Raw genomic sequence first — 12,053 nt, 5'->3', positions numbered from 1 at the left:
TTACATATGTTTGGTTCTTAAAAATTCGATGGAAAGAAAATAAAGGATTTACATGTTATTTTAAACTCATGTTGCTTTTAAAAGTGTTCCTTTTGGAGTGGTAGATTATGAAGAATTAGGATTTATTTGATAACTGCTGTTGAAAATAATTCTGAAAAATAGTTTTTAAAAATTATTCTTTGATTTTTATAGAACAATAATTTATTTGAAAATCTAAAATGTTTTAAATCTATTTTTAATATTTTTAAAAATAATTTTTATATCTAATATTTTATTTTTAATTATTCTATATGTTCATATAATTATTTCTTAAAATAACCTTTAAAAAATAAGTGAAAATAATAAAAAATAACTAAAATATGTGTAGACCCCCATTTAGGTCTTTCTTTTCTGCAGATCTTTTAGCCACGTGTCACCACCCCAGCGAGCCACGTGTCGCACCCTCAGTAGCCACAGGTGAATCAACCTTGCTTTTTGAAGTGCCAATGGAAGGATGACACGTGGAGGGGTCTTCTAGAAAGTTCCTGCCAGCTGCATGGGAGCGGATGAGAGAGAAATAGGGCAGGCTGCAGGCTGGTAGTGGGGTTTTTGGTGGCTGTCTCTGCAGGTGGTTAGAGGGGCAGATCGGGGATAAAGAAAAGGGATTTTTGCTTTTTTGGCAGAGGCAGGCAGCTGGAAAGGGAAGGGGGGTGCGTTTCTGTTTTGGAGGGTGCTTTTTGTTTGGTTATTCTGGGTGAAAAAAGAAAGAGAGGGGAGGAAAAGAAAAAAGGAAAAAAAAAAAAAAAGAAGCTGGAGAGAGCGAAGGAGGAAGAGAGGAGCTTGAGAGTAAGAAAGAGAGGGTGGTGCATTTGGAGAGTATAGGTAGCTCGGCTGTTTCACCAGTTTCGGGGGTTTTAGAGGAGGCTTGAAGGTGTTTTGGCTAGTCTGTTAAGAGAATTGTTGGATTATCCTCCATTTGTCAATGCATGGGTACTATTGTCACGCTTGAATATGAAGAGGCAACCTGTTGTTATACTTCTGCCTGTGGATTCAGTTTTAGAAGAAGTTTCAGATGATGATGCAAGCTCTAAGTCTGGAATACACTATGAGCACAAAGATTTAGACAAACAATGGCACTGTCCTTGGGGCACCACTGTGGTTGATGATGTAGCTCCTGTATTTAAAACGATACTGGAGGAGAATTATTTATCATCTTCAGCATTTCCTCTAAACAATGCAAAGGAGAACAGATTGCAATGGTGGAAGCAGAGATAGAAAAGCTTGGAGGCATCACAGAAACCTTCATTCAGGCATGCAATATTTTGAGGAGCTCTCTGGGACAACTATATTCCCTAGTGGGTGATTCCAGTACTGCTTACCTTGTACCTGAAACGCAGAATCTTGCTGTGGCAAGTTAAAGAGAGAGAGGGAGACAGAGAGACGATGGGTAGAGCCAAGAGAGAGCAGCTGAGTCAAACTCTGGATTCCTACCTCACCAACATTCACAAGACCTTCCAGGTTTTCGATCAAACATCTTCACTTCCCCATGACAAAGTCAGTTGGGATGACGTTATACAGATAGTCAAGAGGCTCCGAATGTGGTACTGATAGCAAATGTACACTCTTTCATAATCCAACTCCCAGATTAATGCTCCAGAACAAGAAGCGGGGAATGAAAGCGTTGGTGGGCAGAGAGTCGGACTGTAATTACAACATGATCAGTAAAGGGAAGACGCTATTAGTGTTTGTGTCTCTCTAAATTGGTCGTAGGAGATTTCAGAATGATAGAATGTATTCTCAGCATGATTGGAAATGTATGAAGTGGACAACATGAAGAGATTGCGGTCTTCTCCTCAACATGACTTGGTTTCCAAAGCTGAAACTAAGATATGGTTCAGTTGGGGCTGCAGTCATTCTGAACCTATCGTGGTGACTGTTTATTAGTTTACAACTTTCATACCTTTTTATTACCACATCAGGTAGTGCTTGGAGTCGATTTTCAATGCTGGAATTTGATAATTTGTTGTCAAAAGCATCCCTTGATACCCATCAATGCCATCTGTTTGGAAGAAGGGATCATCAGAGCTTTAAATAAAGGCAAATGGCAGTCACTACTCAATTTCTATTGCTTATGCTACTTTGCCTGTGCTACCTCCAATTATCACTTCCATGTGGCTGCTAATTATATCCACCGCGGTGAAGTTGATCTGATGATAGCTGGTGGAATTGAGGCTGTCCTTATTCACATTGGCCTAAAAGGTTTTGTCTCTTTGCCTCAGAGAAGTGATGATTCATGAACTGCTTCAAGGCTGTGGGACAGGGATTGCTATGGTTCTGTTATGGGTAAGAATGTTGAGGTATCAGCAGTGAAGGGCTTTAGAACCTGCTATGAAATGAGGTGCTCCAGTTGTTGTTGTGTACTTGAGAGGTGCAGTTGACTTTGATGCTCATCATATGGCTGATCCAAGACCTGATGAGTTTGGTGTTTCATCATGCATCAAGAGCATCCTTGAAGGCGCTGACGTCACTCACCTTATTCCAATTGAAGAGGGGATGCTAAAAGTCAATTCATCATCACATGGAGAATGAGCATTTCTAAATGGTTCCTCAATAGCTGCAGGCAATGAGGGGTGAGCAAAGCCCCACAACGTCATATTCTAGTCCAGAGACTATTCAAGCATCCATTATCACCTCAGGTCCACGTGCATGGCCATCTTTGAGCCACAATGCTTTTCTCCATTTTACCGTCTCTGATTTTGAAAAATATTTTTATTCATTCTTCGAATAATTTTCTAGACTTTAGTTTGTTTTAAGATAACTTTAAACTCGTCCATTCTTCATCCTTAGTTTTTTTTTCTTAGATTCCAAAAATCCATTTTTCCAATAAATTTTGCTGTCACTTTTCTTCCTGGCAAGCTATGTTCACATCTCTTTTGTTTTAAAACGTTTTGAAATAAGCAAGGATTTAATTTCGTAATGCCGAATAATGGAATTTATGGGATTAATTCATGCAAAAATGAATCGGGCTTTGGTGGGGGTCCTACATAAATAATTTTATGATTGATTGACTGAGTGATTGACTTGATTATCATTGATTTATCCTGCTCTCTGACATGCATGCTATTATTTCTTAATTGCACACTCACCCTCTCTCTTGATAGCGCATTGATCGTTTGATGCCCAGGTACGTCCCTCTCCCACTTTGGTCATTCATCATTGAGTGCTCTGATTCTCATACGTGCATAATCATTCTGGGTATTATTTGATTTACTCATTCATTGCCATGATCGCTTCATTTTATTAGTAGAGACCCGACTTTAGGGACTTAGAGGGGTGCTACGGTCTTTACCGTACCTTCCCGATAAGTAACCAGACCCCCGAACCTGAGTCGGTTTTCGTAGATCACCTTTTCCAAAATAAGGAGTCGCACTTAGGGTTTTCTTTCTTATTTTGTTTACCCTTTTAAAATAAAACAAAAATAAGTGGCGACTCCAAGTCATTTTTCTAATAAATAAAATAAATCATCTTTTTTCGAAATAGAATCGAGCTCGCCATCGAGTGGGAAACGCATTGAGTCGAAATGCGGGGTCCACAATATGTTATTTGAAAGCATCTTGTTTTATGTTTTTAAGAATGGAAAATAGTTTTTGATTATCAAATATGTTTTTTTTTCTTTGATAAATAGAAAACTGTTCTAAAAAATAGTTCATAAGCAGATCCTTACATTTTTTGAATCATTTTTTTAAAAAAACAAAACTTCTATAAAAAAGACAATGATTTTTAAATCCTATTTAAAAAAAATTGAGGTATTTTACTACCTTCAATTTTAATTTTTTTTAAAGCAATTTTTAAGGATTATACTTTTATTTATTTATTTATTTATGAATTTTTACATTTTATATAGAAATTACATTCTCTTTTTAAAAGCAAAAATAGGAAGTATGCATCCAAATGAGAAGTAAACTTTTTCTTATATTTCAATTTTTAATTTTTTTTTTATAAAATCAGTATCTTAATTTGATTCTCATTTTAAAATATTTATAATAATTTTTAATGCTTAATTTATTTATTTTTATTAATTTTAGTTTAACTTTATTTTTGGTATAAATTTTGGTTTTCACAATTTCTACATTAATACATGTTTTTTAATTAATTTTCTAATAGACTTTTTTCACTTTAATATTTTTTGAATATTTTTATTTTATCAAAAAGTAATTATGCTACTATCAAAACATCCTATTTCTAAACTCTAATTAAGCTCTTTAGGTATATTGAATGAGAAAAAAAAAAATTAGAAAGATATAGGATTCCAAGTAAGTGGATTTTGAAAAAAAAGAATAATAATAATAATTTAAAAAATATTTTTAAAATACGATACTTTTGAAACTACTTTCAAATCTTGGACATAAGGAATCTAATTAAAAATTATTTTTGAAAAGACAAATTTCAATCAATGTGATCAAAAGTATGTGAATTCGAAAATAATTTTAAAAATGTCATTTTTAATAAATATTATTTTAAAATTACCATATTTTTTCAAATATCCTAAAACATATTCAATTTAAAGTATTATAACTTGAAAAAAATTAAATAAAAAAACTTAAAAATGGTCTTTTTATTAGAGAAATATCATGAGAAAAAAAAATTGCTTTTAGAAAGAATAAAAATAAATTTTATTGTTGAATTTCAGGCTTAACTTTTTTTCAATAGTACCTTTCCTAATTAGAAAAAACATAGAAAAAAAAATCTAATATAAAAAATATCCAAGAAAAAAAAAGAGCAGATATCCATGGAGGATGGGGTTTATTTTATTTTTTCAATTTTATTTTATTTTCATATTTTACTATTTAATAGATTTGGAATAGAAACTATTTTTTTTCATCTTTCTAATTATTTTTATTTCATATTTTATTATTTACAAAATGATTAATTTTAAACAAAAAAAACCAAAAAATTGTATTTATTTTTAATTTTATTTTTATATTCACATTTTATAATATAAATCTTATTTTTCTTTTACTCTTATACTTTAAAAAGTGGTATTTTTTAATCTTCTTGATGACATTTGATTTGAATTTAATAAGTGATTATTAATATTTATATAAAATAAATAAAATGAATATAAAAATATTAATTTATAAAAAAATATTAATTTATAAGAAATATTAATTTAAAATTTTATATAAATTTTCTTAATTATCAAAATTTATTTTAATAAAAATTATAAGTATGTATTTAGTACATAAATATTAATAGAAAATTTTGTGAAAATCATCTGTGCAACATCAAAACAAACGAAACGATGTCGTTTCATTTGGCGGACAAAAAGGATATTTCAAAGGGAAATGGAAAGTCCTAGGTTCCTAACAAAGTTGCAGGCGGAAAGGATTTCGTATGAAAAATTTCCCAGAAACCTGCCAACATCAGAAATATATTTGATTTTCCATATCTATTGTTGCTATTGAGTTATATACCGAATCTGGGTCGTGTGGTTCATCTCTCTTCATTTCAAGTAACTCTGGTTTCTCAAAATCTTGGCCTTGTGTTGTATTCAAATTCCCATTTTGGATTTGTGATTTTCACATACAGCGCTTTCTCGGCTTTCTGATAAATCGATACCCATCTTCTAAGGAATCAATGCGTACCCATTTGTGAAAAAAGAAGGAAAATGTTTGCGAAGCTTCACTGTCTGGATACCAACTGTTTCCAGGTGTTGTCCGCTAGGGCCTCACCAAACATAGGAGATTCCGCGTCCTCGTCGGACAAGGTTGAATTCATCAAGAAACGTAGAGTACAGAAAGTGCCTGAGAGTCCCAATGGAGGGGTCAAGAGATTTAGTAGAGTTTGTAGACAAACCCATCATGATAGGAGAAGTGGTGCATCCCAGAAACCAGGGTTGAACCAACATGGTTTCGTGAAGGACCCTGAGAGAAAGCAGAGAAGGAACAGTGGGGGTGATGGTAGAACCATAAATAAGAGGGGTGGTGTGGTAGGATTCCGATCGGGGAATGCAAATGATTTGGTGGAGAAGGTGAGCACCAACTGTTCGAAAAAATGGCTCTCTTATGGAGGATGCATTCCATCGATTTTGCGAGCGTTGGAAACAGTAAAGGATTTGGATGAGGCTTTAAGTCCTTGGGAAGAGAGCCTTAGTAACAAGGAAAGAAGCATAATTTTGAAGGAGCAGTCCTGTTGGGAAAGGGCTTTGGAGATTTTTGAGTGGTTGAAGAAAAAGGGTTGTTACGAATTGAATGTGATTCATTATAACATCATGCTCAGAATTCTTGGGAAAGCACGGAAGTGGCACCATGTTGAGAGTCTGTGGGATGAGATGATGAGCAGAGGGATTACACCGGTTAATTCCACTTATGGTACCTTAATTGATGTTTATAGCAAAGGTGGCCTTACAGAAGAAGCGCTTCATTGGTTGGATAGGATGAACAAACAAGGGATGGAACCTGATGAAGTAACTATGGGGGTTGTTGTTCAAACATACAAGAAGGCTGGAGAGTTTAAAAAAGCAGAGCAATTCTTCAAGAACTGGTCATTGGGTAAAACTTTGAAGGATGAGGGCAAAACTAGTGAACCAACTGCTACTAGTGCTGTAGAAAGTGCTTCTCAACCTCATGTTTGTTTAAGCTCGTACACTTATAATACCCTGATTGATACATATGGCAAGGCTGGCCAGCTTCGAGAAGCATCTGACACTTTTGCCAGGATGCTTAGAGAAGGGATTATCCCAAACACAGTTACTTTCAATACAATGATTCACATTTGTGGCAATCATGGCCAGCTAGAAGAAGCGGCTTCATTGATGCAGAAAATGGAAGAACTCCGATGCCCTCCTGACACAAGAACATATAATATTCTCATCTCCCTTCATGCCAAGCACAATAATATTGACAGGGCAGCAAGCTACTTTAAGAAGATGAAGGAGGCTCGCCTTGAGCCAGACCTTGTGAGTTACCGCACCCTCTTGTATGCATTCTCAATAAGGCATTTAGTTGGTGAAGCTGAAATCCTTGTCTCAGAGATGGATGAAAGGGGTCTTGAGATTGATGAATTCACCCAATCGGCTCTGACTAGAATGTACATAGAAGCAGGGATGCTTGAGAAATCTTGGTTGTGGTTTAGGAGGTTTCATCTTGAAGGGAATATGAGTTCTGAGTGCTATTCTGCCAATATTGATGCATATGGGGAGCGTGGCCATATTTTGGAAGCTGAGAAAGCTTTTCTTTGCTGCAAAGAGAGTAGAAAACTGAGTGTCCTTGAGTTCAATGTGATGATCAAAGCTTACGGGATCAGCAACAGATATGAGAAGGCATGTCAGTTGATTGATAGTATGGAGAATCATGGTGTACTGCCAGACAAATTTAGCTATAATTCTCTAATACAAATATTAGCCAGTGCTGACCTCCCACACAAAGCAAAGTTCTATTTAATGAAGATGCAGGAGACACAACTGGTAAGTGATTGCATACCATATTGTGCTGTGATCTCAAGCTTTATTAAATTAGGTCAACTGGAAATGGCAGAAGGACTGTTCAAGGAGATGATTGGATATAATGTGCAGCCTGATGTTGTCGTTTATGGCATTTTAATAAATGCTTTTGCTGATGTTGGGAATGTCAGAGAAGCTGTGAATTATGTTAATGCAATGAGAAATGCAGGTTTACCCATGAATGCTGTTATATATAACTCCTTGATCAAGCTTTATACCAAAGTTGGTTACTTAGAAGAAGCGCAGGAAGCATACAAAATGCTTCAAGCATCAGAAGTGGGTCCAGATGTGTATTCTTCAAATTGTATGATTGACCTCTACAGCGAGAGGTCCATGGTTAAACAAGCAGAAGAAATTTTTGAAAGCTTGAAGAGAAAAGGGGATGCCAATGAGTTTTCATTTGCAATGATGTTGTGCATGTACAAGAGAATTGGGAAGTTAAAGGAAGCCTTTCAGATTGTACAAAAGATGAGAGAACTGGGACTTGTAACAGATTTGTTGAGTTATAATAATGTGCTTGGGTTCTATGCAATGGACGGGAGATTTAAGGATGCAGTGGGAACTTTTAAGGAGATGATAGAAGCTGCCATTCAACCGGATGATTGTACATTCAAATCACTGGGAGTTGTGCTAGTGAAATGTGGAATTCCAAAGCAGGCTGTTGGCAAACTGGAAATGACTAGGAAGAAGGATCCTCAGAGTGGCCTGCAGGCATGGACATCAATCCTCTTTTCTGTGGTTGAGGTGGATGACACTGATGCTCAGATATCCTGCTCGGCTACCAGCTTTTCAAGTACAGTTTGTGTTAGCTAAATGTTGCAATATATAGTTGGAACAATGAAGTTCAAACAGTGATCTGATAGCTGCATCTTGTTGGAAAATTTCACATGTCAAAAGCTGGAAGTCTCTTTGAGTTGGCAAGGATTCCTCTTACACACAGTTGTGGTGAAACTAACCTCATATCCCTTTGAGGTGGTCCAAGGATTAGAGGAAGACTAAAAGGAAGAGATGAGCAAAGATCAATTGACCTATAGTCTAATTGAGAAGTGCACAAGGTAGAATTAAATGGCGCAGAAATGGCATTTGGGTACCCAATCCCTTGTAGTTGAGATAAGGCTTTATTGAATCAATTTGAAATGGGCATTATGTAAATCTACTAGTTCATGAACTGGAAATGGTATAACTGAGGATGCTGATTCTGTCTCTTAACATAATGCTGCAGTTTTCTCTTAAATTATTTGATAAGTGTTTGTCTGTGAGGTCGCAACATCATCTGGGTAACATGGGTAACATGAGGCTGTTATTTTATGAATTAAGGCATACTGAGGACAATATGTGGGAGGGACAGATACTTTGACAACATAATTTGTGGTGGCATTAGCCTTGCATGTGTTTTTGTCCTTTGAGTGAATGTTAAAACCTCCCATGTCTTATTGTCTTTTGGGTGAATGTTAAAAGTTAAAACCTCCCATAGGTGAGAATATCACTGACCTTGTGTGAAGTCTGATGGGTTTTCTCTTAACATTTGTAGAATTGAGCAGGGACTTGGATCTTGATGTTGGGAATATATATCACTGGGCTTTAATGGGGTCTGAAGTAATGTTCCCCAATTCAACATCGATAGAATTTATTAGGGACCTTCTTTGTAGATCTTGCGCTAGAATGATTGAGTCTATCAGAAGGAGCAGGCCACACCCTTGGTCAGGGATACCAACTTGCTCCCCAACTTGCTCAAAAGAAGACGAGGAAAAAAGATAAAAAGCCAATCAACTTCAAACTGCCTCCACCCTGCTCTCTCTCATATAGCAGCAGTGTCCAACAACACCCAACTCCAAGCGGCTCACTGCTTCTTTGCCCATGACACCAACTTCCTAGAATCCTGTTGCATGGCTCTTTACAAAAGGGACCTGCTGTAAAACTGTCAAGGTATGGTATCTCTATTTTTCAGCCGAGATTTCAATCATTGAATTCATATTGATTACATATAAAAAGCAACTAAATGAACGAAATTAATGATCTCAATAGGTAGCCATTACTTTTTGAGGAAGGTGATAACATATAAGAAAGAGGAGGGCATGTAGACGGGGTTAGAGTTTCATTTAACTATCTGCTCTCAACCGTGTAGATATTATCTGTTTCAATTGTTTCAAGTGTAGAGAGCCCTTATATAACTTTAAAACTCATTTGTGTTCGTATCATCGGTTTCAAGTCCAAAGAGCCCTCCAGCTTTTTTAATGTTGGATATCACACTCGCTATAGCATCATATGATATAGACTCATAGACTTAGTAGAAGGCCCATTCCATGAGTCCCTTTTCTATTTCTTTTTCAACAACCCCAGGAAGCAACTTGTGGAAGGAAAATACATCTTTTCAACTATCGCAATTGCCATAATTTTTTATTAAACATCTGACCTACCAAAGGGTGACGTGGTGGATGTCAATTCTTTGTCCATCCAAGGGAACATTGAAATTTGGTGATTTTAGAAAAAATAGGTTACAGATGTGGGTGAGCCTGATAAGCGGTAAGTTCATTTTTGCCATATATATTATATTTATTAAATTAGGAGAATACACCACCAACTGGGATAGAAGAAAAAGGAGAAAAGCAAAATCCTTCCATTTTTTTTTTTTTTACAGAATCTGTTCCAAGTTTCATCTGCAGGAATATGGCTAAACAACCAATCTGATGACCAAACAAGATGCTTGTAACCCACCCTCGGAGAACCACTGTTAAATTCACCACCGGACACCGAATTTCATCCAGCAATGCTCCCCATATGCTATTTGCCGTGAAGAACTACTCCCCTTCAACCAATTCTGCATTAATTTCTAAATCCCCAATTAACTACCTTCTAAACAATGCTTCAACTCCTCTACATCCCGCGGTTCTGCCATGAAACAACTGTATCTACAAGCCTAGCTTTCACAACTCCCCATCTGAACGCTGCTCCAACTCATCTACATCCCACTACCCTCCCATGAAACAACTATATCTTCAAGCCCAGCTTTCACAATTTCCCATTTCAACTCAAATTCTCCTCCGTCTACCACCTGCACCTCCACTAGTAACAATGATGGAGCAACTTCTGAAACTTCGACCAACAGAACCACCCTTCCCGCCTCCCTCCTTGTACTTCCAACCTTCCCTCTCTCAACACCGTATCCCAATTTCTCACCAACCTCTCTCATCTTCTCCACAGTTATCTCTGCTGATGCCCTCGACATGAACCTCTTCTCCTTCTTATTCGCTGCTGCTTCGAAGAAAAGCCCCGACAGGTCCAACCCAGACGACATCGATATTATGTCGAAAGCATTCATGGTTAGCGGCGCTGAACCATATTCACAAACTTTCATTGATTCCATGTCTGAATCAAACGAACTTGCATGTTCAAGTTTTTTCGCCGGCGTAGATTTCTTGAACCAGGCAGATTCCATCAGCGCTTCGATGCTCATCCTTTTATTAGGATTCGGATCGAGCAACTGTGATATTACCGATCGCGCCGGCCTCGAGATCCAAGACGGAAACTGGTAATCCCGACGATGGATTTTCCGGTACATTGTCACGAGATTACTATCATCGAACGGGAGAAAGCCAGAAAGAAAGACGAAAAGTATGACTCCGCAAGACCACGCGTCCGCCTTTGCGCCGTCGTAGCCTTTCCGAGAAACGACCTCCGGCGCCGTGTACGCAGGCGTGCCACAAGCGGTGTGGAGCAGTCCGTTCTTAAGTTGATCCGGAAGCGCGGACAGCCCGAAGTCGGAGACCTTGAGGTTACCGTCCTGGTCCAGGAGAAGGTTCTGCGGCTTCATGTCGCGGTGAGCCACGCCGTTCTGGTGGCAGAACAAGAGAGCCGATACCAGTTGCTGGAAGTAACGGCGCGCCGCTGCCTCAGTGAGGCGCCCACGGCGAGAGATTTTGGTGAAGAGTTCGCCTCCTTTGGCCAACTCAATAATCAAGTAAATCTTGGATTTAGTGGCCATGATCTCGTAGATTTTGAGGATGTTGGGATGCTGAAGGCTCCGCATGGCAGTCACTTCGCGAACGATCCGAGACTCCATGCCGGCCTCAACACTTCGTGCCTTGTCCATGATCTTCACGGCCACGGCAGTGCCGTCGGTGATGGAGTGGGCCTGGTACACCTTGGCGAAGCTGCCTCGGCCGAGAAGGCGGCCGAGTTTGTACTTGCCAAGGATAAGCCCGGCGGGGGTAGGTTCCATGAAGGCAGGAGGGGGAAAGGCCGGCGGTAGCCGCAACCCTAACGGAGGCAGCGCTGCCCAGGCTCGTTCAGAGTGGAGCGTTTTGGTGTGCTTGGCTTTTAATTTTTATAGGAGAGATGGCCTTTCTTGCGTTTGTTTGGCCGTCGCTTTTCCAAGCTGTGGGGGCCTTGTGTTCTTTTTTATTTTCCAACACTGCCCTTTACCCCTAGTCTTACTTTCATTTGCTAAGGAAAAAACAACCATTCACGCGGAAACAAAAAAAAAACTCCTTTTTCTATTATTAAGAATAAAAAATTGATATTTTTAGATAATATTTTTTATTTTTTTACTTATTTTTTAAGAATTATTTTAAAA

The 12,053-nt window shown here is 37.9% G+C and overlaps 2 protein-coding genes across 2 annotated transcripts; one reads left to right on the top strand and one right to left on the bottom strand.

Annotated features, from left to right (window-relative positions):
- The first annotated feature begins 5,366 nt into the window (after positions 1-5,366).
- LOC117914705 (pentatricopeptide repeat-containing protein At3g23020) lies at positions 5,367-8,717 on the top strand. Its single transcript, XM_034830151.1, has one exon. It carries the CDS (start codon positions 5,648-5,650, stop codon positions 8,291-8,293), a length of 2,646 nt encoding a protein of 881 aa, XP_034686042.1. The 5' UTR covers positions 5,367-5,647; the 3' UTR covers positions 8,294-8,717.
- Positions 8,718-9,988: 1,271 nt separating this feature from the next.
- On the bottom strand, positions 9,989-11,778 carry LOC117914706 (CBL-interacting serine/threonine-protein kinase 7-like). Its single transcript, XM_034830152.1, has one exon. The coding sequence runs from the start codon at positions 11,697-11,699 to the stop codon at positions 10,440-10,442; it is 1,260 nt and encodes a 419-aa protein (XP_034686043.1). The 5' UTR covers positions 11,700-11,778; the 3' UTR covers positions 9,989-10,439.
- Between the last annotated feature and the right edge of the window lie 275 nt (positions 11,779-12,053).

Source organism: Vitis riparia, chromosome 5 (genome assembly GCF_004353265.1).
Source record: "Vitis riparia cultivar Riparia Gloire de Montpellier isolate 1030 chromosome 5, EGFV_Vit.rip_1.0, whole genome shotgun sequence".
In the NCBI taxonomy this organism is placed as follows: Eukaryota; Viridiplantae; Streptophyta; class Magnoliopsida; order Vitales; family Vitaceae; genus Vitis; species Vitis riparia.
The sequence above is the reverse complement of the archived record's forward strand: the minus strand, read 5'-3'. Positions and strand labels throughout refer to the sequence as shown.

Excerpts from the sequence above, each read along its gene's own strand:
- LOC117914705 (XM_034830151.1), top strand. The coding sequence starts at position 5,648 with ATGTTTGCGAAGCTTCACTGTCTGGATACCAACTGTTTCCAGGTGTTG.
- LOC117914706 (XM_034830152.1), bottom strand. The coding sequence starts at position 11,699 with ATGGAACCTACCCCCGCCGGGCTTATCCTTGGCAAGTACAAACTCGGC.